This window comes from Phoca vitulina, unplaced genomic scaffold (assembly GCF_004348235.1).
Source record: "Phoca vitulina isolate PV1807 unplaced genomic scaffold, GSC_HSeal_1.0 scaffold92, whole genome shotgun sequence".
Classification (NCBI taxonomy): domain Eukaryota; kingdom Metazoa; phylum Chordata; class Mammalia; order Carnivora; family Phocidae; genus Phoca; species Phoca vitulina.
Window position 1 is genome coordinate 1,383,774 of NW_022589795.1, and position 26,201 is coordinate 1,409,974.

At 52.2% G+C, this 26,201-nt stretch overlaps 3 protein-coding genes across 6 annotated transcripts; 2 read left to right on the forward strand and 1 right to left on the reverse strand.

The window, feature by feature from the left end:
- The first annotated feature begins 4,391 nt into the window (after positions 1-4,391).
- On the forward strand, positions 4,392-7,503 carry RPL27 (ribosomal protein L27). Its single transcript, XM_032396647.1, has 5 exons — positions 4,392-4,499; positions 4,740-4,822; positions 5,799-5,968; positions 7,210-7,320; positions 7,408-7,503. The coding sequence occupies exons 2-5, from the start codon at positions 4,742-4,744 to the stop codon at positions 7,454-7,456; spliced, it is 411 nt and encodes a 136-aa protein (XP_032252538.1). The 5' UTR covers positions 4,392-4,499; positions 4,740-4,741; the 3' UTR covers positions 7,457-7,503.
- Positions 7,504-9,453: 1,950 nt separating this feature from the next.
- IFI35 (interferon induced protein 35) lies at positions 9,454-19,315 on the forward strand. Of its 4 annotated transcripts, none has more exons than XM_032396608.1 (7): positions 9,454-9,722; positions 17,266-17,364; positions 17,890-18,037; positions 18,128-18,234; positions 18,331-18,517; positions 18,616-18,722; positions 18,929-19,315. In XM_032396608.1, exons 1-7 carry the CDS (start codon positions 9,666-9,668, stop codon positions 19,118-19,120), a joined length of 897 nt encoding a protein of 298 aa, XP_032252499.1. In that variant the 5' UTR covers positions 9,454-9,665; the 3' UTR covers positions 19,121-19,315. The 4 variants fall into 4 exon arrangements, with proteins under 4 accessions (XP_032252499.1, XP_032252500.1, XP_032252502.1 ...); XM_032396609.1 differs by having other exon boundaries at positions 17,902-18,037; XM_032396610.1 differs by having other exon boundaries at positions 9,456-9,833.
- An 89-nt stretch (positions 19,316-19,404) lies between these two features.
- On the reverse strand, positions 19,405-26,163 carry VAT1 (vesicle amine transport 1). Its single transcript, XM_032396607.1, has 6 exons — positions 25,650-26,163; positions 22,665-22,872; positions 22,091-22,261; positions 21,891-21,980; positions 21,146-21,387; positions 19,405-20,988 (listed from the first exon to the last, which is right to left on the reverse strand). Exons 1-6 carry the CDS (start codon positions 26,058-26,060, stop codon positions 20,905-20,907), a joined length of 1,206 nt encoding a protein of 401 aa, XP_032252498.1. The 5' UTR covers positions 26,061-26,163; the 3' UTR covers positions 19,405-20,904.
- Between the last annotated feature and the right edge of the window lie 38 nt (positions 26,164-26,201).

The following is a 26,201-nucleotide window of genomic DNA, read 5'->3' on the forward strand; positions in this document are numbered from 1 at the left end:
GGCACTTTTAAATCCATTTGTTTAGATATCATTTAGGGTGGATGATAACTGCCATAACTATATGGCACAGCCCTGGATCACCCCAGTATTATCCTTTTCTAATCTTCACAAAGACTAATTTGTATCAAGGTTTTGTGCTAGCATCAATGGGAAGCATTTTTAAGTCATCCTAATTTTTTTAAAGATTATTTGAGAGAGAGCGAGCGCTAGTGGGGGGGAGGGGCAGAGGGAGAAGGAGAGAAACAGACTCCCCGATGAGCGGGGAGCCTAACGTGGGGCTCGATCTCAAGACCCTGAGATCATGACCCGCGCTGAAACCAAGAGTTGGACACTTAACCGACTGAGCCATCCAGGCACCCCATAAGTCATTCTAATATAATTCTCACTATTTGTAAGGCAGGACAATATTCTCCCAATTTTATAGCTGAGTAAACTGAAGTTAAATATCTTGTCCAGGTTTATGTAATGGAAGAGCTGAGATTTGAACTCAAGTTGCCTGAATCCAAATCCTATGGTCTTTATATTCTGTCATGTTATCTCATTGTATCATGCTGCTTCCAGATCTTTTGTTCCTCTCTCTCCTTTATCCACCACCTCATTCCACCATCACTTTGGGAAAGAGAAGGTATTTCCCACATACCCACCAGAAATTCATGCTGCCAACGGACTAGGCCACAAGGACATGGGCAGACAGCCGCTGCTCTACCAAGTTCTTCATGAAACGTAAAGGCAATGTGTAGAGACAGAGACAAGCCCGCCAGCATCCCATAGTCAGACACCTGGTAGTCACTGATATGATCTGCATTATTACTTAAAACAGTAAGGCTTGGGGGGAGGCACACAGGACAAGGGAGGAGAGAAGGAAACAGTCAGCCTAGGTCTAAGCATATGCAAGAACAGAATGAAAAAGAGCCATAGATATGTATCCATAAAAGTGCAGCCTCCTTTGTTATAAAAGTATGATCTGAGGGGCGCCTGGGTGGCTCAGTCGTTAAGCGTCTGCCTTCGGCTCAGGTCATGATCGCAGGGTCCTGGGATCGAGCCCCGCATCGGGCTCCCTGCTCCGCGGGAAGCCTGCTTCTCCCTCTCCCACTCCCCCTGCTTGTGTTCCTTCTCTCGCTGTGTCTCTCTCTGTCAAATAAATAAATAAAATCTTTAAAAAAAAAAAAAAAAAAAGTATGATCTGCAAAGCATTCTTAAAGATTTCTAAGATGGGGGCCCCTGGCTGGCTCAGTTGGTAGACCAAGCGATTCTTGGTCTCAGGGTTATAAATTCAAGCCCCACATTGGGTGTAGAGATTATTTAAAATCTTAAAAAAAAAAAAAAGTTTCCTAAGGTGTTCTGCATTCATTCATTCTTGAATGCCTGCCAATTGCCTGGGCCAGGCTAGATACTAAGGAAAGAGGTCAATAAAACATACCCCCTGTCCTCAAGGAAGATACAGTCTAATGAGATACCAAACCAACTGGAGATTTGCGTAGCTTGTTAAAAATTGCTGGGTCCCATCTCAGAGATTTTTATTCAGTAGTTCTGGGGTAAGGCCTGAAAATTTGCAATCCTAACAAGTTCCCAGGTTATGCTGATGCAGCTGGTCTGGGGACCACACTTTGAGAACCACTGATCCAAACCAAATATGTTCTTTTTTTTTTTTTTAAGATTTTATTTATTTATTTGAGAGAGAGTGCGTGCATAAGCTTAGGGGGGTGGGGAGCAGAGGGAGAGGAAGAAAGAATCCCAAACAGTCTCCACGCTGACGCAGGGCTTGATCTCACAACCCCAAGATTATGATCTGAGCTGAAATCAAGAGTCGGACACCCAACCGACTGAGCCACCCAGGCGCCTGCAAACCAAATACATTCTATAATAAAGATAAATATGGATTGGATTGGGGCGCCTGGGTGGCTCAGTTGTTGAGCGTCTGCCTTTGGCTCAGGTCATGGTCCCAGGGTCCTGGGATCGAGCCCCGCATCGGGCTACCTGCTCGGTGGGAGGCCTGCTTCTCCCTCTCCCACTCCCCCTGCTTGTGTTCCCTCTCTCGCTGTGTCTCTCTCTGTCAGATAAATAAATAAAATCTTAAAAAAAAAAAAAAAAGATTGGATTGCTGAGGGAGCACAGCAGGAAGAGATTGGTTCTGCCCAGTAGAACTCTGGATAGGATTTGGACAGGTTTTTGCCTGGCTGCAGTGGAGGAGAATAAAGACACATGGAACCACCTGAGTAAAGACCCCAGGGCTCAGAAGAGGTTGGATATTTGAGTAGTTGGGGGATGGGGAGGGCAGTATGTGAGGGTGTGAAGGAATTTAGGCTGTAGGAAAGGAGAGGTGAGTTCAAACTTTGGTATAGAGAGCCAACGAAGGATTTCAAGCACATAAATGGTGGATTTAAGAGTTGTGTTGAGGGAAGCTTCCCAAAATAAGCTCTGTAGATCATATGGCTCCACTCCAGACTGGAACTGTTATCTCCTAGGTTGGAAATCCATCTTTCATAAACATAGCAAGCAATTCTGACCCACACAAAAGTTTGAGGAGGAGAAGAAAAAGATCTGAGGCTGGATAGATTAGGGGGCAAGTGGAAAAGGACAGAAAAGATTTAAAACACAAGGAAAAATTCACAGGATTTAGTACTAATTTGATTTGGAGAGTGTTTGTGAGAAGAGTCTACGGCAATTACGAGATTTGAGGATCTGGTTTATATTTTCCAAGAGAGATACAGCAAAAGAGGCAGCAGCAGATAAGGAGGCTGGGAGCAGAGCACAGAGGTGGAAATGGGCAGGTTGGCATGGTGTAGTGGGAAGAGCACTGGGTTGGGAATGAGAACTTACTCTTCTTCACCATCTTTGTGACTTCGCTGCTCTGGAACTGTCCTCTCAGAGGCCGGAGTAGATATCTCTGAGGTCCCTTCCAACTGTAAAATGTCATATTCCAAATTAAAACAAAAGATTTTTAAGAAGATTTTATTTATTTATTTGACAGAGAGAGACACAGCGAGAGAGGGAACACAAGCAGGGGGAGTGGGAGAGGGAGAAGCAGGCTTCCCACTGAGCAGGGAGCCCGATGCGGGGCTGGATCCCAGGACCCTGGGATCATGACCTGAGCCGAAGGCAGATGCTTAACGACTGAGCCACCCAGGTGCCCCAAAACAAAAGATTTTAATTGAAAAGAAATATAAGTACATAATTACTGTGATAAACCATTGGAATGGGGTCGTGAGGGCTGCAGGGAAAATTGGTCCCTGGAGAGCCTTAAGAGAATCAATGAAACCCTGATTGTTCCCACATCTTGCCCAAGACCAATCCTGTAGATTCTTCAATGTTCAGATAAGCAAAAACTGTAAGATGGTTTCCTTTCTCTTGAATTCAGAAGACAGCTAAAGAGGAGGCGGCTGGGTGGCTCAGTCGTTAAGCGTCTGCCTTCAGCTCAGGTCATGATCCCAGGGTCCTGGGATCAAGCCCCACATCAGGCTTTCTGCTCAGCCGGAAGCCTGCTTCCTCCTCTCCCACTCCCCCTGCTTGTGTTCTCTCTCTCGCTGTGTCTCGCTCTGTCAAATAAATAAATGAAATCTTTAAAAAAAAAAAAAAAAAAAGACAGCTAAAGAACCATCTAAAAACACTCTTCCAGGTATGCCTGGCTGGTTCAGTAGGTAGAGCATGTGACTCTTGATCTCAAGGTCCTCTGTTCAAGCCCCACCTTGGGCATGGAGCCTACTTAATAATAATAAAATAAAAACACTCTTCCAGTAAGTGATGGGAAATAACTCAGTTTGAGAACCAACTAGACCTAGGTTCAAACCTAGATTTGAATCTCATCTATGCTACTGATCAGGGTCAACCTCGGATAGGTAACTTATCCTCTTTGAATCTCAATTTCCTCATGTCTAAATGGGAAGAAGATACCCAAGATGCAGAGTTGTGAGAATTAAATAGGCTGTCGACTTACCTAAAAAGCCTAGCACAAAGTGGGTGCTCAGTGATTATCACCATCGTCACTGCTTATTCTAGCCGGTAATGCGTGTGACATCACTAGACTCTAAATATTGGGGGTAAGCACCCTTGACCGATTGATCTTCATCTCTCCCTCCTTACGCCTAACAGTGCACACTAATAGAAGTCCTATTTTGCTGACTCTTGCAAGGCATAAACGTCAATTTCGAACTGTGTCCCCTCCTAGCGCCCGAGAAAGGAACTACAACCAAGGATGGGGCAGAGCAGCGGAGTCAAAAATCTGCGCGCTTTGCAGCCTTCCTCGCGCTTCCAACCTGTGCGGGAGAAGGGGACTCCTTTGCTCTTGCCCACAGCTGAAGCTACTAATAAAGTTTGATTTGAATAAATGAGCGCCCAGGGCCTGCTCTCCCCGCCAGAGCTTCTTCCGCCCACAACGGATTTCGAGAGGCGGGGCAAGCTTGCGGGGCGGTACCGGAAGTGAGATCAACACTCCCCGGGGTGAAAGGTTAGCGGAAGTGTCCTTTCTTCCTTTCTGCTGTAGGCTTCAGTGGCCGGTGTCGGTGAGTAGAGACTTGGGTAGGGTGTTCCAATCCGCCGCCATCCGCGGCCCGGGGGTCTAGTTGCGGGGCGGCGCCGGGCGCTTCCCACTGCTCGGTCTCTGGCGGCTTCGTAGCGCTCCTGTCCTGCGAGCAGAGCCCGCGGGCGGCCTGGGCCGAGACGGCAGGGAGCGCAGCCTCGGTTTCCGGGCCCACGGCCTCGGCTTGCGCGTTTCTGATCGGCCCCTTTTCCGTCCTCTGCAGAGATGGGCAAGTTCATGAAACCCGGGAAGGTGGTGCTGGTCCTGGCCGGACGCTACTCCGGACGCAAAGCGGTCATCGTGAAGGTACCAGCCTCGCGAGCCTCTGCTGCGCCCTTGCATCTCGGCAACTGGGCGGTTTCGGAGGGCCTGCAGGCTCGGAGTTCAAGAGCTGGCTTGGGGGGCATTCGCTGAGCATTGCGGGTGGGGTCAGTGCGGGAGGGCTTCAGAGAGAGGAAGGTGCAAAGTAAAAACAGATGTGAGTGGAATTGGGCGCCTAACATGTAACGCGTCCCCTACCGAGGAGGTTTTAAAAAATAACAGTGGCCAGCGTTTATCGCGCGCTCGCTTGGTGTCTGGCACCGCCGTGCAGGTATTGTCACGTCCGGTGCTTGAAGTCACCGTAGGGGATTCCTGTCTAGTGCTAACGTGTATGGACGTTAAGTAATTCCACTGAGGTAAAACGGTTAAGTGCTGCGGCCCGGAGTCTGTAAAAAGAGGAGAAATCGTTTCCCGTCCAGATGCTCACTTAGCACGTCCTAGCCCTTCACCTTTGGCCTTCTACCTAGGTTTTGTAGCCTCTGGTGAGAGCTCCCCAAGCTCTGGCCACACACCTGCTTCTGGCTGTGGTGGGGCCGCGGGGCAGCCTTTGTTGCCCTGACCCCCTCAATCTGAGACTGGTTTCTGGAGCTAGACCACCAGTTTTGGAGTCCTGCTTCTATTCCTCACTAGCCGTGCAATCGTAGGGGAAGTTAAGAGGCGTAGAGTGCTGAGCACCAGTGCTTGATAGAAAGCAAGCACTCCATCGATGTTGATACCGTTCCTTTTAGATCTCGTCCCTCCCAGGAACCTTTCCAGATTCTTGTGGGAATGAATACAGCCCTTCCCTATTACTCTTTGTGCGATCTAGCATAGCACTCAAGAGTGTCTGCCTTGCCTGGTTTTTCCCATAGTGGGTCTCAGACCTGGCAGTGGGGGTGTTCCTTTTATACATGCCCTACATCTGTCTAGCACGGGGCCTAAATAGGCCCTCAGTCAATGACATGTGATTCTTGTCGTTCAGAACATTGATGATGGCACCTCAGACCGTCCCTACAGCCATGCTCTGGTGGCTGGAATTGACCGCTATCCCCGCAAAGTGACAGCTGCCATGGGCAAGAAGAAAATCGCCAAGAGGTCGAAGATCAAGTCTTTTGTGAAAGTTTATAATTACAATCACCTCATGCCCACCAGGTGAGCATTTTAAGAATGGCAGTGAGGATTCCTGGGTGGCTCAGTCGGCTAAGTGTCTGCCTTCAGCTCAGGTCATGATCCCAGGGTCCTGGGATCGAGTCCCACATCTGGTTCCTTGCTCAGCAGGGAGTCTCCTTTTACCTCTCACTCTCCCTCTTTGTGCTCGCGTGCATGTGTGCGCGCTTTCTCGCTCTCGATTTTTTTTTTAAAAAGGAATGGGAATGAAAGGGACTTTCTTTTCACCCCTCTCTGCCCTGCTGAATAAGGCAACCTTGCAGCTATTCTAGTGTGTCACTTACAAAGTGGTGGTGGTTTCCTGTGTTGCCTCTTTGGTCCAACATGGAGCTGTGTTCTACCATTTTCTCTGGTGACTTCCCTGAGTTGGCCAAGCAGGATGGAAAATCTCTTCCAAGCTTGCTCTTTATCTGTCTCCTCACCTGAAAATTCTCCAAGTGTTGGGTAAAGATCATTTCATTTGTTTGCATTCAGAGTAAACACGGGCACGGGATCTGGCCTGCTCTCTGCCACTCTTCCACTTTCCAGGATAGTTGTTGAAGGCTTTCCAAAATGGTGGATAAAGGCAGCAAGCCTCCCCCCACCAACGAATTCCCCTGGGCTGCCATGCCCTTTAGTTCCTGGCCTTCCACAGTGTTGTGCGCCATGCACACTATCTTGGTGCATAGGTTGTACAGAAATACAATGGTTGAGAGTCCTGAAGGATGACTGGCAAAACCCAGCAGCGCGTGCCTTACAGTTTGCCGCCGGGCACTGCATGTTGACTCCCAAAGGTGTCTTAAAAGAGCAGAGCTGTTTCTCGGGTGCCGGGAAGCAGTGAGACCTCAGCAGCCGCCCAGCTTCTGCACTGTCCACAATGAGGCTGCCCCCCGCCCAGGCACCACTTGAACAACACTAAATAAAATGGCTCCAAATAGAAAGCTAGCCAACCGCCATGATGATAGTGAAGGAGATGCAATAAAGTAACAGTCCTTAGCTAGAAAAATAGTCACTGTGGAAAGTCGAGAATGAAATGTGAAGTATTTCCATGGTTTGGGTCCACGTAAAGGAGTCCTTTTAAATTGGGAATGTCCAAAGAATATTACGGGGACTTTGGCACAGCTTCTGTGGATTGCTCCTATGGAGACAGACCCTCACACCCCAGTGTCACACCCAGGAGTCCTTGGGCTGTGTGAAGGGCCCTGGCAGCGTGTGGGCTGATCTTACGTCCCCACCGTTGTTCCCAGGTACTCTGTGGATATCCCCTTGGACAAGACTGTTGTGAACAAGGATGTCTTCAGAGACCCTGCTCTTAAACGAAAGGCCCGACGAGAGGCCAAGGTCAAGTTCGAGGAGAGGTAAGTAGACTTTGGTGGTGGCCCTATTCTCCATGAAGGGAATTTGGTTTCACTGTTCTTCTCAATGGTGTCCTTTTTTGCCTTTAGGTACAAGACCGGCAAGAACAAGTGGTTCTTCCAGAAGCTGCGGTTTTAGATTTGTTTGGTTTCAGTCATTAAAAATACCAAAAAAAAAAAAAAAAATCCCTGTCTTCCTGTGGCATGTATTATTAGACTGGGAAGGAAGAACATTCATATGATGAGACATTGGGTGATGGGTGAGAGGCTGTGGGAGAATATATGAAATAATGCGTTTGTGAGACTTAGACTACTTCCATCCTCAGCCAAGCATCCTTTGATCATTTGGACGCCCTGGTTGGGCAAGGTGTGATCTGAACTGTTTCCCAAAAAAGGAGTACTCCTGACATTGACAGGTGCAGAGTAGAACCTGGGCCACTCTGCTCCCCCTGCCCCCCATTGGGAACACCCACAGGCCCCGCTCAGTGGGCACTGGCTACTTTGGATCGACAGCCACCAATCTGAGGATCTCAGACCAACCTCAAAGTGCCATAGTCCCACTGAGATTTAGTAGGTCAGAATTTCCGGGAAGTTACCCGCTGATATGGGTACTGCCCTGATGAGGCCCGCCCTGGAGAGCTGCTCCCGATGACGGGTGGGGGCTGAGGAAGGCCTGAGCCCCAGAAGAGCCATTCCTAGTGAGATCGGAAGAGGTCCCCAAGTGGCCTGGCTAGCAGAGACCTGCAAGAAAAGGTGTGATTCACGGGGCACTTGGGTGGCTCAGTCGTTAAGCGTCTGCCTTCGGCTCAGGTCATGATTCCGGGGTCCTGGGATCGAGCCCCACATCGGGCTCCCTGCTCAGGCGGGAAGCTTGCTTCTCCCTCTCCCACTCCTGCTTGTGTTCCCTCTCTCGCTGTGTCTGTCTCTCAAATCTTTTTATTTTTTTTTAACATTTTTATTTATTTATTTGACAGAGGCACAGCGAGAGAGGGAACACAAGCAGGGGGAGTGGGAGAGGGAGAAGCAGGCTTCCCGTGGAGCAGGGAGCCCGATGCGGGGCTCGATCCCAGGACCCCGGGACCATGACCTGAGCCGAAGGCAGACACTTAACGACTGAGCCACCCAGGCGCCCCCTCAAATCTTTCAAAAAAAATAAAAGGTGTGATTCAAGCGTCTTGGGTACAGTTATGTCACCAACTGTTGCAGGAAAGCTTTTTTGGCCCATCTGGCATTTTACCTTTTCACTGGATACCTGTGATCCTGCTCTACTGGTGAAATAGGCACTCTGTCCGGCTGAGCTGGTTCTAAGTCCCTAGATGGAAGTAGGAGTCGAACAGGTGTATTCCCCAAGCACTGCACTTGGCATACATCCACCTGGGATGTGGGGGAAGGGCTAGGTCTGTGAATTACTCGAAGAATCCTGGACTGGATATTAGGAAAACAAATCTATTGTGCACCGTGTCCTATGTGTTTTTGTTTGATTCCTCACCCTTAAGTATTGGGCATCTCTTGAGACAGACTCCTAAGTAGCTTGCCTACTCAGTCACAAATGGAAGTAAATTTAAACCCTCTGCCTAGAAACTGACAAGTTCTCACCACTCTACCTCAAGGCCCAAATTCAAATACTGTCCCAGCCAGGTTTGAATACATGCTTGACTTCTATCAGTATGACTTTGAGCAAGGTTCTATACTTCCCTGCCTCAGACGTTTAGAATTTCATCTGTAAAATGGCAAAAGCAACTTTGTGGGGTTGTTTGGAAGACTGAATTAACTCATGTGAAGCAGATCCAGTATGGCACAGAAGAGCTCTCCACAAATGGCTGGCTATTAGCATGGCTTTGTGAACTTGGAGAGGCCTTATCCTGGTTGCATTTCTCATTCAATCTTAGTCTGCCTGTGCCTGTCATCTTTCTAGGCTCCAGGGAAATTTTTTTTTTTTTTAAAGATTTTATTTATTTGACAGACACCGAGAGAGGGAACACAAGCAGGGGGAGTGGGAGAGGGAGAAGCAGGCTTCCTGCTGAGCAGGGAGCCCGATGCGGGGCTCAATCCCAGGACCCTGGGATCATGACCTGAGCGGAAGGCAAACGCTCAATGACTGAGCCACCCAGTGCCCCTCCAGGGAAATATCTTTAACAGCAGACAAAATTCTACCAACGGGCTTGTACTGGGATTAATAGGCTGGGAATCAGTGGTTGATTGGGGCCCATATTCTGTTTGCTGTTACTTGTGGGTGGCTTCCCCTCAGGCCTCCAGTCAGTGAAGTCAACTTCCAAGCCCAGAAGGGCTCCTCCCAGGGGCGGGGAAACCAGTTGGGGTGTGTAAACAACGGCCAGGGTTTTGCTGAAATGAAAGTGGAAGTGTATCTCAGACCCAGCTTGGAGAGGACAAAGACACCTCGGAAGGTAGAAGCAAGAGTTTAGTTATAGGGGACACTGCCACTTTGTGCCCAGCTCTGAAGCCTCAGCTCTTGTCAACTGGACCCCAGGCCCATGTCAGTGATGTATGGTGATGCCGTAAGTGAGGAGAGTGTTGGGGGGTGGGGGAGAAGCAGAGGAGCATTCCTCTTGGCTGGGCATCTGCAGTTATCTCAGGGTCTGGTGGCCAAGCCTCTCTGCCCGTCTCTTAGACCAGCTAAACTTCTGGGGAGAAGCAAACGGCTGGGATTAGCTCTCCCCTAACCCATTGCCTCAGAGACAATTTTGTAACCTTCACCTCAAGAGCTCATGAATTCCTTGTGTGAATGCGTTTTTCTGAGAGAATTCAGTTCTCACTAGATACTTAAAGGGTTCTGTGACCCAAAAAGTGTAAGACTCGTTCACACCTTTATCTCCTGAGATCTTGCCCAACAAACTTTCCCTCCTTATATTTCACCCTAGAGTTGAAATGGATAGTTCCTCGCCTTACAGTTCATTTGAACTGAACGCTGGGCCCTCTTCCGGGTCACAGGAAGACCTGTTCCTCCTCCAAGAGCTTACCTAACGCCTACATGCTGTAGTCTTCCCCTTCCTGACCTGTGAATGCCCCGACTCCTGCTAGACTAAGACTGGTCCCCTGTCTAGCCTGTTGGCCCTTGATCCCTAGACATGCCCGCACTGTGCCTGCAGTAGGCACTCAATAAACAGCTGTGGAATGAATGAATCTCCTCCCCTCTCCAGCTTCTTCAGTCTTTCCCTCTCTGCTACTCCCCCATCTCATAAATACACAAATGTCTTGCTTGGGAATTTTTCATTCGCCCCACAAATGTAAGAAAGATACAGGCTCAGGGCGCCTGGCTGGCTCAGTTGTTGGAACCGAGTGACTCCTGATCTTGGGGCTGTGAGTTCAAGCCCCACACTGGGTGTAGAGATTACTTAAAAAAAAAAATTAGAGGGGCGCCTGGGTGGCTCAGTCGTTAAGCGTCTGCCTTCGGCTCAGGTCATGATCCCGGAGTCCTGGGATCGAGCCCCACATCGGGCTCCCTGCTCAGCGGAGAGTCTGCTTCTCTTTCTCCCTCTGTCTACCACTCTGCCTGCTTGTGCTCTCTCTCTGTCAAAACAAAACAAAACAAAACAAAACATAACAACAAAAAAAAAAAATTAGGGACACCTGGGTGGCTCATTTGGTTAAGCATCTGCCTTCGGCTCAGGTCATGATCCCAGGGTCCTGGGACTGAGTCCCGCGTCGGGCTCCCTGCTCCGCAGGAAGCCTGCTTCTCCCTCTATCTGCTTGCTGCTCCCCCTGCTTTCTCTCTCTGTCTCTGACAAATAAATAAATAAAATCTTTAAAAAAAAAATTAAAATTAAAGCAGATAATCCATAAATCCATACAATAAAAACTTAGCACACTGCTTGGCACCTACTAAGCATACAATATGTGTTATTATTAATGTTACTGCCAAACTTTCAGAACCCCAGTTTCCCAAGATTATCTTGATTCACCCCCATCTTCTACCTCTGCCAAAACTACTCCCTTAAACAGCCTTTACATATTGAAAAGTGGGTTCAGGAAACTCTTTTCTTTTAATCACCCTAAATTCATTATTGAGAGATAACCTCTATTAATAACATTTTGGGGATGCCTGGGTGGCTCAGCCTGTTGAGGGTCCTGGGATTGAGTCCCTCGTAGGGCTCCTTGCTCAGTGGGGAGCCTGCTTCTCCCTCTGCCTGCCACTCTCCCTGCTTGTTCGTGCTCTCTCTCTCTGACAAAATCTTTTTTAAAAAATAATATTTTGGTGTCTGTCTTCCCAGAGTTTCTTATGCCTTTTTTTTCCTAAGATTTTATATTTTTTTTAAAGTAATCTCTACACCCAATGTGGGGCTCCAACTCATGACCCCAGATCAAGATTCACACGCTCTTCCAAGACTGAACCAGTCAGGCACCCCCATGCATTTTTATGTGTTAATAAAGATCCTTATGAAATAAAACTTTTTAAATCAACAGAATAGAGATCCTATTTTCTATACAGTTTTGTATCTTGCTTTTTTGGCTTATTGTGAGCATTTTTTCATATTGTTAAATGTTCTTCTATGTCTTTTAATTGCTACATGATATATTTATTTAGCTATTCCTCTATTTTTTTAAATATTTTATTTATTTATTTATTTGACAGAGAAAGAGAGAGAGCACAAGCAGGGGGAACAGCAGGCAGAGGAAGAAGCAGGCTCCCCACTGAGCAGGGAGTCCGATGTGGGGCTCAAGCCCAGGACCCTGGGATCATGACCTGAGCTGAAGGCAGACGCTCAACTACTGAGCCACCCAGACGCCTATAGCTATTCCTCTATTGTTGGATATGTAGATTTCTTTTTGTCTGTTTTGTTGTTTTGTTTTTATTTTATTCTTCTGCTTTTGTTTGCTTTTTTTAAAGATTTTATTTATTTATTTATTTTTTTGTCAGAGAGAGAGATTGAGAGAGAGGGAACACAAGCAGGGGGAGTGGGAGAGGGAGAAGCAGGCTTCCCGCCAAGCAGGGAGCCCGATGCGGGACTCGATCCCAGGACCCTGGGATCATGACCTGAGCCGAAGGCAGACGCTTAACTGACTGAGCCACCCAAGCCTCCCTGTTTTGTTTTGTTTTTAATGTAAACTCTACACCCAATGTGGAGCTCGAACTCAGACCCTGAGATCAAGAGTCACATGCTCTACCGTCCAAGCCACCCAGGCACTCCTCTCTCTGTCTGTTTTAAATAAAGCCGCAATAATAATCTTTGTACATGAACTGGCCATTTCCTTGTAAGTAGGACTGTGTTTTTGTCGCTCAGTCTCGGTGGTCATTCTCATTCCTCATCTTCGGTGGCCCGTTAGCGGCCTTCGGCACCGCCACTGGCTCCTCCTCCTTGAAACCCTTCTTCACACTCCTGCTCTCCCTCTAGGTTCACTGACCCCCTCCTCTGCATCCTCCTTGGCTGGTGCTTCTCTGTTCCCCTGACCTCTTAGTGGTGGGTGCCCCCATAAATCAGCCCTTGGACCTCTCTATGTCTGCACCTCCCTCCCTGTTGCTCTCATGTAGTTGTGAGACTTCCTTGTGATCTTACTTAGTTTTGTGACTCTACCTCCCCCTCATGAATAATCCCCAAACGTATACTTCCGGCCTGGACATCTTGCCTGAATACTAGATCCCTAGAGGCAACTGCTACCCTCTGTCTCCACTGACAGGTCAAATAGGCACTTCGTATCTAATGTGTTCAAAATAAACCCTTCATTTTCTGCCCTAAATCTCTTCCACCCACAGTCTTCCCCATCTCAGAAAATGGCTCTCATTCCCTCCGGTTGCTCAGGCCAAAAAGCTTAGAGTCATCCCAGACTCCTCTCTTTCTTCCACACTCTATTTCTGATCCATCGGCAACCTCAACCAATCTAGACTCCACTGCCCCTCACCACCTCCATTACTCCCGCCTGGTCCAAGCCACCAACATGGCTCTCCTGGACGCGCTAATGGCCTCCTCGGAGGTCTCCCTGCTTGTGTCCTTTCCCCACATCAGTCTAGTCACACAACAGCCAAGTCATCCTGTCTGTGGCTTCCCACCCCTCATTGTGTAAAAGGCCCTGCATTGTCCCAACCCGTTTCCTCCTCTGTGACTTCCTCTCCAGCCCCCGTCCCCGCAATTCCTCTGCTCAGTTCACTGGCTTTCTTGCTATTCCTCAGATCCGCCTGACAAACTCCCATCTCAGGGCCTTTGCGCTTGCTGTCCTCTGCATAGAACTTTCCCCCACGTGCACACATGGCTTTGCTCCTGCATCTCCTTCAAGTAAATGATCCAGCATCATCTCAGCAAGGCCCGCTCTGATCACCCCATTTTTTTTTTTTTAAAGATTTTATTTATTTATTTGAGACAGAGAGAATGAGAGAGAGAGAGAGAGCACATGAGATGGGGGAGGGTCAGAGGGAGAAGCAGGCTCCCTGCCGAGCAGGGAGCCCGATGCGGGACTCGATCCAGGGACTCCAGGATCATGACCTGAGCCGAAGGCAGTCGCTTAACCAACTGAGCCACCCAGGCGCCCCTGATCACCCCATTTAAAATGTACTCCAACATTCTCTATCCTCCCCCTGCTTGGTTTTTGTCCACAACACTAACCCCACTAGCATACTGTAGATTTTATTTATTCTGTTTATTGTCTGGCTCATCCTCTAGAATATAAACTCCACAAGGAGGTTTTGTCTGTTTTGTTCACCACTATGTTTCCAGAGCCTAGAGCAGTGCCTGGCACTTGGTAGAAGCTCAGTAGCTAATTGTTGAATGAGTGAATGAGAAAGCAGATGAGCGCGTGGACTTCTTATAGCCTCCTTTCCTTGAAGCGCTGCTTCAGCCCTCCTCCTCCTCTGTGTCTCTGACAGTCCCCAGTCCAGGCCCTGGCACCGCCTTATCTTTGGCCAGGGCTTCTTTTTTTTTTTTCCCCTGCCATTCCTTTTGTCTCCCCTGACCCCTGACTAGGTATCCTCAAAGATTACTTTTTTTTTTTAAGATTTTTTTTTTAATTTATTTATTTGACAGAGAGATAGCAACAAGTAGGCAGAGCGGCAGGCAGAGGGAAAGGGAGAAGCAGGCTCTCTGCCGAGCAGGGAGCCCAATGCGGGGCTCGATCCCAGGACCCTGGGATCATGACCCGAGCCGAAGGCAGCTGCTTAACCGACTGAGCCACCCAGGTGCCCCAAAGATTACATTTTTTAAGGCTCTGTCCATCAAAGTGTTCTTGCTTCTTTTTGGCTTCTTCCATCACCACATGCTGTTCCAACCCAGAGTCCTTTCCACCAAGTCCTGTCCCTGACCCCATGTGTCTTCAACAGCCTTGGGTTTGACTTACTTTGGCCCATTAATCAACCCTGAGAAACTTCAGGTTCCTCAGCTATAAAATGAGGATTAATAGGGGTGCCTGAGTGGCTTAGCTGGTTAAGCATCCGACTCTTGATTTTGGCCCAGGTCATGATCTCAGGATTGTGGGATCAAGTCCCACAGGGGTCTCCATGCTCAGCACAGAGTCTGCTTGAGATTCTCTCTCTCCCTCTCCCCCTGTCCCTCCCCCGGCTCACACACTCGCCCTCTCTCTTTCTCTCTCAAATAAATAAATCTTTTTAAAAAATAAAATGAGGATTGATACAATAGAAAGCATTCAACATAGCATGCATTATATGCCAGGCACCGTTGTTTCCAACAAAATTATATATAGGTGGAAATTGCTATTATGCCCATTTTACAGATGAAGAAACCAAGGCACAGAGTTCAGTAACTTGCTCATTGTCTTGCAAGACTAAGAGGAGCTGGATGTAAGCTCCAGAGGTTTGGTCCCAGAGTTTGTGCTTTTAACTGTTAGGCTGAACTGCCTCCGATACCCCTATGATGAACATAGATAGCATGAGATTTTATCTTCTGGGGTGGTTAGGTTGTAAAGTTGGCAAATAAGGCAGAAGCATGTAGGTAGTCAAAATTAACCTTAAATCATTAACTCACCCCTAGAGTATCCAGTATTTACAGTCTGTCAATGAGCTCCACGGGGAAAGGATTGCAATTTTTTTTTTTTTTTCAGCAGAGTGGCAGATGCACACTGGCTTGCATTTAGGAGACCATGTTTTCATGTATGTGTAGTCAAATTCATGTAAGTGACTACGATCAGCCTGTGTTGTCCTTCAGAGGGTCCTATAAGAGAGAAGTTTCAGCTGGGAGCTCGAGACAGGGGGCAGTTCTATGATACTTGAGATGGGGTCCAACTGTGCCCAGCACCTAGCAGGTCCCCAGTAACCACTGGCTCATTTCCTTGCCTGTTGGGTCCCTGGCTTTCTACCAAACTCTTGACACCCAGGTCTACAATCTTGGCATCATCTCTCCAGTTTGTCCCCTCTGTCTCCTTAATATAAACATCCACAGAGTCCTGGCGCTTTCCTCATGAAATGTGCTTACCCGCGCATGCCCACTGCCAGAGGCCCAGCTCAGCTCCTGCCATGTCAGTGGGAATTAGAACCTCAGAGTCTCACTCCTTCATCAGTGGGGTGAACCCCGCTGCTTGGGTTCATCCTGCCATGGCTTGCAAAGCCGCTTCTTAAACACTGTGCCCAGCACCTCACCGCCCCCCCCATCAGAAATCTTCACTAGTTCCCCATCTCCTACTGATATCAGGTCTGAACTCCCCTGCTTGAATGGTTCTTTTTAAAACTCTGTATTTGTTGGGGTGCCTGGGTGGCTCAGTTGGTTGAGCGACCGAGTCTTGATTTTGGCTCAGGTCATGATCTCAGGGTCATGAGATCGAGCCCCACGTTGGGCTCCACACTCAGTGCAGAGCCTGCTTGAGATTCTTTCCCCCTCCCTCTCCCTCCCACTCTGCCCCTCCCCCCTTCTCATGCTTGCTCTCACTCTCTCTCTCACATAAATAAGATACAATCTTTTTTTTAAAATGGGAAGGTATAGGATACTGGAACCACATTCCCACGTGAGAAAATCTTGGTTGGAGCTGAGAAGAGGCTTCCACTTTAGTGGGGACATGCTCTCTCCAGTTTGTGAGTCCCTAGCATTCCCTATCATCTACAGTGACTCCTGGACTCACTGATGTCATCTAACCAGGCCTTAAAGGCACCTTATTTGTAGAAATATAAAGAACTGGGTACCTTTCTCACTACTCATAAACCAGCATTATTTGGTCAAGCCCTGGCTTTCCTCTGCTTAAAAACAGAGTGAACTCACACTGACTGTCTTCAGTGCCCTCTGTAATATGCTCCCATTCTGTCATTCATTCACTGCAGTCATTCATTCATTCAACACACATTGACTGAATGCCCGTTTTGTGCCAGGGACTCTGCTGAACACTGGGGATACAGAGATGACTAGGACAGAGTCCCGCCTTCCCAAGTGAGCTCACGCTTCCTTGAGCTGACCTTATTTATCAGGCTTCCCAACCACAGAGTGAACCCTGCCAGCTAACGTCTACTCCATCCCACAAACAAAGGTGCATTTATTCGTATCCCTGGTGTCATTCCCTTGCCCATGTTGTCACTCTCTGTCTCTGGACTTGCTCCAAATCATACCCAGCCTGAAAGGCCGCTTAGTACAGTGGAAAGAGTGGCAGTCAAGGGACAAGCTTGGAGATGTGGGGTAAACTGCTCCCCCACTCTGGGCTTGACTTCTTTTTTTTTTGGGAGGGGGGGCTTGATTTCTTCACTGGAAAGCACAGATTAGCAGTCTGGAGCCAGCCTGCATAGTGCCGGATGACTTCGGGCAAGTCACTTAACCTCTCTGAGCTTTGGTTTCCTCATCTGTAAAATAAGATTAAGAGGGAATTTATCTCATAGGGTTGTTTCAAGAATGGAGTGATACAATCCATATCAAAAGCTTGGCACAGTGCCTGACACACAGTAAGTGCTTAATAAATGTTAGCTAATAGTATGACATTTTGCCACTCTAAGCCCCCACTCCTTCTGGAGGCCTCCCTAGTGATGTTAAGTCCTATGGGACGACGGTGCTCATTTCCCCCCTGCTCTAATAGACCCTCGGCGCCCTCCGGGAGGAGCAGGCCGCACTGAAGAGCAGGCTGCAGGAGCTGCAGTGCCGGCGGAGGGAGCTCCGGGCCCTACCCTACGACCAGGTAAGCTGGCAGAGGGGCGTGGCCTGGCAGGGAGAACTAGAAGTCAGTTTCCCTTCTGGCTCTGCCACTCCCTCGCTCTGTGACCTCGAGTATGTGACTTGAACTCTCTGGACCTGTTTTCTCATCTGTAAAGTGGAGCTACCAAACTTGCAGCGCTGTGTGAGGACAAGCTAAGATCTTGGGTCTAAAGTGCCGGTATAGGCTTGACCTACATTCATCCGCTCCTTTTTTTTTTTTTTTTTAAGATTTTATTTATTTATTTGAGAGAGAGAGTGAGAGAGCACAAGAGGGGGGAGCGGGAGAGGGAGAAGCAGACTCCCCGCTGAGCAGGGAGCCCGATGCGGGACTCCAGGATCATGACCTGAGCCGAAGGCAGTCGCTTAACCAACTGAGCCACCCAGGCGCTCCATCCGCTCCTTTCAATAAATGTATTTGTCCCCGGCATCGAACACTTTCCTCCTGGGGCCGGGGTGGGACCTCTCCCACCCTTGAAGGCTGCATCAGCCTCCCTTCCCTCACCTCCAGGTCCCATTCCAGGCACCTGCAGTCCCCCTGGTGTTCCGAGGACACACTCAGCAGGGCCAGGAAGCGCCCAAGTGGTTGGTTTCCAAAGTGCGGATCTGCTACCCTCTGTCTGGAGGATCTGCTGTGGTCACCTTCAATGACCCCAAGGGTGAGTCCTCTGAGAGAGGCCCCGGGAGGGAGGCTGGGAGGCTTCCCGGCACTGACCATGCTCCCCCCGCCCCGGGGCCCCCCCCTCCAGTGGCCGAGAGGGTGTTGCAACAAAAGGAGCATGAGATCCACATAGAGGAATGCCGGCTGCGGGTGCAAGTGCGGGCTCTGGAGCTGCCCGTGGTGACCACCGTACAGGTGACCAGAGCGGCAGGGTCCTGGGACATGCCGGGGCTGCCATGCGCTTGGGCCCCAGGCAGCGAGGCCAGGCCTCTCCTTCTTGTCTGCCCCTAGGTGTCCACTCAGGTAAGCAGGTGCAGCGTGCTGGTCAGTGGGTTTCCTGCCGGGCTCAAGCTGAGTGAGGAGGAGCTGCTGGACAAGCTGGAGATCTTCTTTGGCAAGACCAGGAACGGGGGTGGTGACGTGGAGACTCGGGAGCTGCTGCGAGGGGGCGTCGTGCTGGGTTTCACTAAGGAGGCAGGTGAGGGCCCCGCCCACAAGACTGGGGCCAATTGAGGACTCAGGCCCCAGGAGAGCAGGGCGCTTGACGCCAGCAGTCCATCCCTCTCTCCCCCCCAGTGGCCCAGTACCTGTGCCGGGTTGGCCAGTTCGCAGTGCCACTGGGCGGGTGTAAGTGCCCTTTGAGAGTCTCTCCCTACCTCAGTGGGGAGATCCAGAAGGCCGAGGTAAGTGGGAAGGTTACTCGGGGGCTGGGCCAGGCGCCTGCCTGCCTGCCAGAAACTTGCCCAAGGATCAGAGTCCCCAAAACCCACTGCCCTCCCCCTTGCCAGCCTCTCTGGCCTCCTCGCCCCTTCCCTACCCCCAGGGGTACCACCTGCCCCCAGTCCCTGACTCCCAGGAGCCTTTGCCCATCTCCTGGCTCCTTTTCCAGATCACGTTCCAGCCGGTGCCCCAATCAGTGCTGGTGCTCAACATTCCTGATGTCCTGGATGGCCCGGAGCTGCAGGACGTCCTGGAGATCCACTTCCAGAAGCCCTCCCGTGGAGGTGGGGAGGTGGAGGCCCTGAGAGTCGTGCCCCCCGGACAGCGGGGCCTGGCGGTCTTCACCGCCACATCGGGCTAAGAGCCTGCCCTCCTCGGCGCCCGCACCCATCTGCCAAGCCTCTCGAACCAGGCTGGAGTGGGGTGCACGGGTGCAAGAGATCGTGAGGGTCGACAGTGGCAGGTATTATGGGTTGTGAAATGCTGCCCAAGAACAATAAAAGTGGCGTGATCTTCTCATTTCATTTCGTAAAAGGAAACTTGATTTGAGCCTGACAGGAGGAACCCTAACCTTCCACTCTCAGCGCTGGCCTTCCGGGAGCCCACCTTCCCCTCCAACTCTCAAGAGGCAACATCCAAGACCCAGGGTTTGGCTTTTTATTGACACAAACACAAAGGCAGCTTCGGTAGAACAGGGTGGGGTACACGAAAGCAGAAATCGCACTTCACACGTTTCGTCCTCGTTTAGACAATGAAGAGGCTGAGCGCCTCCCCCCACCTCCCACCCGCAGTGGCTGGGCAACAACCCTACCTAACTCCGCATCGGAGAGCAGGGGGAGTTACACCCCTATGCCAGGAAGTCCCCACTTTGGTTCCAGCGGCCCAGGTCCTAAACCACCCCCCCTCTCTATTCTCCTGTTCCATCTCCCCACCCGTGTAAACAAAGTTTGTGGCTGAATTTGGAAAAGCTGCCCCCCCTTGCTCTGAGAAGGCTGTGGGCCTCCCTTGACGACGCGGGAAATGTGCTTTGATTTTTACTTTGGTCCCAGAACAAGAAACAGTTGGCATTGCCCCTCAGAGCCCTGGCTGGTAAATACCACACTTATCTGCGAGGCCGAGAAAGCTTCCCGCCTTCTTCTCCTCCACCTCCCACAGAGGAACGACAGCGCCAGAGAGGACGCGCCACAGACCCCAGGAGGCTCGGGGCTGCCCCCCCCACCCGCGGGCACACACAGATTTTTGGCAGTGTTGCGGGCCTGGGAGGCAGGAAAACCCCAGCTCCAGCAGAACGAGGAAGGCACTGGGGGGTACAGGGGTGGAGAAGGAGTGAGACAGGGACATCCCCCCACACGCACACATGCACAGGTTTTCCGTTGCTAAGGCACTGAGAACAACTCCAGAGAACTCAGTGAAGGGTGGGGAGCCACCGGTGGGGGGGGGGTGCTCTGTGTCCCTCCCACAGTTGTGACCTAGGGGAGCAGGTCTGATTCCCACCCTTGTTGTAAGAGGCAACCTTGGTTACGAGGGGCAGAAAACCCGGAGATGGAAGAAGCCCAACTGTGCTTAAGGAGATGGGAACAAGAGGACAAGGCCATGCAACGAGGCGACAGAGTTCAGAGGTGGGCACTGGTCGGCCTGGGTTGAAGGGACACGAGGGCGAGCCAGGGACATGCTGGATTCACGAAGATTGGCCCCAGATCCTGAGCTGACGTTTCAATTCTTTGGGGGTGGGGTGGGGGTGGGGCAGGGGCAGGAGGGGGAGATGAGGCCGAGGGGGAAGCACACAGAACTGGACGGAAAGGGAACGGCTAACCTTGGCACAAAAGCAGCACAGCAGGCCCAGGGAAAGGGCGGGGGCAGGAAGCAGCCGGCCTCCCTCTGACCCTCCCTGTCCCCTTGGCAGAGCCCAGACATCCAAGTGGTCACTTCCCAACCTCTTCCGAGGGCAGGAAGGGGGGGAGGGGGCAGCCCTGCCTAAGGAGACAGAACAGGGCAGGGGAGAGGTCATCAGGACGGAGACCTTCGGGGGAGAGAGGGCAGAGCGTGATGATAGAGGGTGAAATGTGAGAGAGTCTGGTGACCAGCACAATGCGGGGCCCCCCAGCATCTCTCTTCCCGGGCCCTGAGGGTCCGCCAGCCCCCGCCCTAGTTCTCCTTCTCTGGTCCAGGCACCAGGAGGACTTTGCCCACATTCTTCTTCTCCTGCATCTGCCTCATGGCATCCGCCACCTGGAGAGGAAGATGAGACTCGGCTCCCAGGGCCGTCCGGTCCCCTCCAGAGAGCCAGCAGAGAGGAGCCAGCCCTCCTCTTCCCAGGAACCCCCGTCCTGGGAGCCCCGGCCTGCAGGGGTCCCGGCCCAGCCCTCCCCGCAGCCGTCCCACTCACCTTCTCAAAGGGCCACACGGAGTCGATGTGGGGTTTGATGCGGCCCTGGTTGTACAGGGCCAGGAGGCGGGCCACCACACCCCTGACGAGCTCCACCTCACCCTCCAGGTAGCCCAGGTGGAAGCCACACACGGCGCGGTTGGCTGGCAGCAGCTGCAGAGCGCTCACGCTGAACTGGTTCCACCATGTGCGCGCCAGGGCCACCAGGTTGCGCTTGGGGCCCGTCAGCAGGTTGGCCATTCCTGCGGGACGAGGAGATGCGGCCTGTGAATCCAGGTGCCGGGCACGTCCCTGTCCCAATCCACGCTCATCTGCCCCCTGTGGGCCTCTCACAATCAATCACCCACAGCGGCGCTCGATCCCCCGCCTGCTGGCTGCCAGGCCCAAGTGGACTCCGGGCCGACTCAGAATTGCCCTCATCTTTATTTGTCGATTTGCATGTGTGTGTGAAACAGTTTTTCAGACGAAAATGCAGCTTGCCCAAGAAGCCCAGGAGGATAAGACAAAGGAAGGCAGACTGATGGGACTTCGCATCCGGAATAAGCCCCAAACAGGAGCACAGAAAGAACACAGAATTCACTGTGTGTGACTCGCAGGAAAAGCAGGGAATGAGAATGACAGCAGCCCCACCCCGGCCCGGCCTGTCCCTATAACCCTGGTGCTCGCTCGGGCAGCGGAGTCCCTGGGCCTCTGCAGCCTGCCCTTCAGACCCCCAGCCCTCTCCACCCCCAGCCCGCCAACTCACCATAGGTGACCACCTTGCCCATGGGTTTGAGCACGTTGTAGCCCTTGGCCGTATCTGACCCACCCAGAGGGTCCATGACGATGTCCACTCCTGTCACAGAGCAAGGCAGGGGGGAGCCAGGAACAGCATCAGGAGCCACAGATCTGGAGTGCCCCTCCCCGTCCTGGGCCATCCTGCCCCCGCCCATACCCCGACCCCACCTTTGGGGGAGATCTTCTTGATCTCCTCCACGTAGTCAGTCGTGTGATAGTCGATGGGGTGTGTGACCCCGTTCTCCTTCAGCACCTCGTGCTTGCTGGCCGAGGCCGTCCCGAACACCGTCACGTTCTCCACCGTGCGGCACAGCTGCAGGGCGGCCATACCCACGCCCCCTGCAGCAAGACACTTCCGTGAGGCGGGGACACGGAGCCACCCCGCCACCGCTCTCCAGTCTTGCCCCTCAAGGACTCTGCTCATCACCTTCATTGGGCCTGGGCGCATTTTGAGGCTTTCTGTCCTCACAACCAGGTCCAATATCCGTGACTGGGAACTGGGGGGGAGGGTAGCTGGCAAAGGAGGGGGTGCCGGGTGAGGGGACGTCGCTTTGGATAGCACACCAGGCTGGACCTGGTGCCTGAACGTTACCACGGCAACAATACTGCAGAGGCCTCTGGGAGCCAGAGGCCGAGGCAGCCTGGTGTTGTCATGACGACCGTCCAGACAGGCTGCAGGGAAGGGGCCCGAAGGAAATCTGGGCGGGGTAAGGAGGGGGGATAAAGGGAGGGGGCCTGTCACCTGCGGCCATGTGTACCAAGACGCTCTGGCCGGGCCGTAGATTGCCGAAGTCGAAGAGGACCATGTAGGCTGTGATGTAATTGACCAGCAAGGCAGCGGCTTCCTCAAAGGTCATGGCCTCAGGCATCTGGAAGGTCTGGGCTGAGGGCACAGTCACCTCCTCCTGCCACATGCCTGACCGGATCAACACCATCACCCGGTCCCCTACCTTGAAGAATGAAAGAAGAGCATCATTCAGCGCCTCGCTCATCCACCCACTGGCGATTTATGACCTTCTACTATGTACGAGGCCCTCTTCCTAGCAATGAAGTAGCAAGAGAAGCGGGCACAGTCCTCATGCTAATCGTAATAATAATACCATGGAAAACAATAACAACTTACCCTTACTGAGTGCTTACCAGAGGCCAGGCCCTATTAGAAGTGCTATAATAAGTTTATTACATATAAACGCTCGATTAATCCTTCCCGGCTCTTTGAGGTAGATATTGTCCTTATCTCAACTTTACGGATCTCATGCTTCACTATTGTGTAAGATCGCTGAATGCAAGAAGCTTATAGTTAGGGCAGCATGAAGTATTGTTAAAGACATCAAACTGTTTTAGTTAAAAAAAATGGGCTCTGCTGTTCACTGACAGTGCGACCTTGGGCAAATAAAAACCATTTAACTTTTTTGAGCCCCAGTTTCCCTGTCTGTAAAGTAGAGCAATTATGAGGATTAAGTGGCAAAAAAATCATTTGGTAATTTTTAGCTCAACGTCTGGCACAGAATAAACAGTTCGTAGTATTAGGTAATAACAATGATAAAATGCCCGTAAAAGTCTCTGAACCGCTAGGGCTTGTGCAATCACCTCACCAGAAGCTTCTGAGCCAGCACTGGGGGCCCAGAAAACACCTTCACCCAGAGCCAGGGGGTTGGAGTGATGGACAAGGACAGCCACACAGCCGCAATCCAACAGGAAGAGCCATCCCACCCCCCCCACCCCCCACCCGCCCCAGCCACCTGCCCAAGAGCCTCATTGCAGGAGGGAAAGGGAGCTAGGGAAACAGAATCTTTCCCTCCAGCTTAGCATCTGGGGTCAAGAGGAGGGCAGAGGAAAGGGGGCAATCTCTGGAAAAAGCAAGGCCTCTCCTCACTCTCTGAAGGCCATGGAGAGAGAAGTGTGGGTGCTATTCCAGGACAATCCGGGGCTGTTGTGGTCCCTGCCAGGAATGATGGGAATTCTGTATAGAGACTTGGGATCCATGGAAAGAAGGCATGGGACTCCCACACACACCCCTTTTCATGTCCTCAAGCCCCCACACTCCATTGACAAAGAGGACTGAAGGCAGGCTGGGATCTTTCCTTGCAAGCACTGGTCTGAGATGAGGTCTGGGGAATGGAAGCATTCCACTCTAGGACTCAGGACTAGGAGACTCAGAAATAGCCCAGGACTGCTGGAAAGTGCAGTGTTCAGCCAGGGTTGTGACCAATCTGGCCCAGAACAAGGCTCACCTACCCAGGCTAAAGGCGACCCCTCAGCCCATCACAGGGCAGGGCCATGAACCCCTCCCCAGTCCAGACATCAGGAGGGAAGGAGGGCTCTCCCCACAGAATCCAGCCTCTTACATCAGGTTCTTGCCCTGGACAGGATATCCTGTATTTACTAAGCGGAAAGTGTGGGGAGGGAGGTTAGGTGGGTGGCCTTCAAACATGAACTACAATTCTCCCCCCACCCCTACCACACACACACAAAATTCCTCTTAGCACCTTCTCAAAAGTGGGATTACTCAGAAGTCAGTGGAAAGGGTGGGGCCAGAGCTGGATGGAGGCAGAAGCCCTTTAAGGAGGAGATGTTGGCATGCTCAATAAATTAAAGAATTCCAGCTCTGGGATCTGGGACTAGCAGGTCCTGCAAGAGAAAGGCCAAGTCTGAGGGGGCCTCTCTTGCAGGGCGCTGATTCTAAAAAGAAATCCTCAAACAAATGATGTGCAAAGGCTTCACCCCAGGTCTCTCAAAAAGTTTCTCATTTGGAACTCTTCGCTGTCCGGGTTTGTGGCCAAGATTAATGATAAACGAAAGGAGAAACAGACCGGCAGAGCTGGGCCAACCTGCTCCCAGTGCCACACCCCCCCCACCCCAATCCAAATGGGGTTTCTGAGGCGAGGGTCCTCCCAGAGGAAAGCAGAGGCGTTTCCCCCACCCCCGCCCCCCAACGGTCCCAAGGGCAGCCTGGGGTCGTGGCCCGCCGGCTGAGTCACTGGAGAAGGAGACAGTGCAGTCACGGGATACAGAGAGCTTAAGACAAAGATCCAGAGACCCAATCTCGCCCCCACCAACCCCAAGATCAGAGTGGCAGTGTAAGGCCGATGGGAGAGCGGGTGGCAGGCTCCCTCTCCTCCATGATGGGCGTGCCTCGTCTCTTCGGCCCTGCTCTGGGAGGGGCCTCCTCACACCCCCACAGACCACGGGGCTGCATGTGACTGGGGCTCTGGCAGGGTCATGCGTCCCCGCCCAACACGGACTACATAGCTCCTCAAGCTCCCTCGGGGAAAAAGGCACTAATCGGTACCCAGGGTCACAGACCACAATTACCCAGGGATTGTTTGGTGGCAGAGGTACAGGTGTGGTTTTAATCGGGGGGGGGGGGGGGGGGGGGGGGGGGGGGGGGGGTAGTTGGTAAGGTCGTTGTGCGCATGCGCTTGGGTGCCTTATTGTGTTCCCCCCGGCCCCAAACCACCACCCACGCCGCCGCTGCTGGGCGGCGGCCACAATTAGAAATGGTTAGGGAGGGGGCGATAACTCTATCTCCACTACCTACCCTCCAATATTAACCCAATTCCCCAGGGCCCTCGTAACACAGGCTCCTTTCCAACGCCTTCCATGCCCGTCTGCCCGGGTCAGTGCCAGTTTCCTCCGCCCGGCCACACCCCCGACCCCCGCCCACTCGAGCCCTACTACCCGGTGGCCCGGGCAGCCTCTCCCTGTCCTGCCCTGTCCCGCTCACCTTGCGGTCGTTGACTCCCTCGCCCACCGCGATCACGACGCCGGCGCCCTCCATGCCCGGAGTGAGGGGCAGCGGCGGCAGCCGGTCGTACAGCCCCTGCCGGGCCATAAGGTCGGCGAAGTTGAGCCCGCAAGCCCGGACGCGCAGCGTCAGCTGGCCGGGACCGGGGGCCGGGGACACAGCCGGCCGGCTCTGCAGCTTCACCTTGTCGTAGCCGCCGAAGCCGGTGAGCACCAGGCACCGCAGCGGCGGCGGCGGCGACGCGGCGGCGGCCCCCTCGGAAGTCGCGGATGGCTGGGCGTCGCCAGCGGCCTCGGCTTTCGGGGGCTGAGAAGAGGCGTCTTCTCCGGCCCCTGCTTCGGCCGCCGCCACCACGGTGGCCGCCTCGGCTACCTCTCTCTCCGCGGACATGTCTGGGACTCCCGACGTGCGCGCAGCTGGACCGAAGGTGCACAGCTGGGGAGGGCGGGGCGCGCGTCGGGAGGAGCCGCGGCTGCGGACTGCGCGCGGGAGGGGCGGGGCCTCGCGGGCCGACTTAAAGGGCCAGGGCCA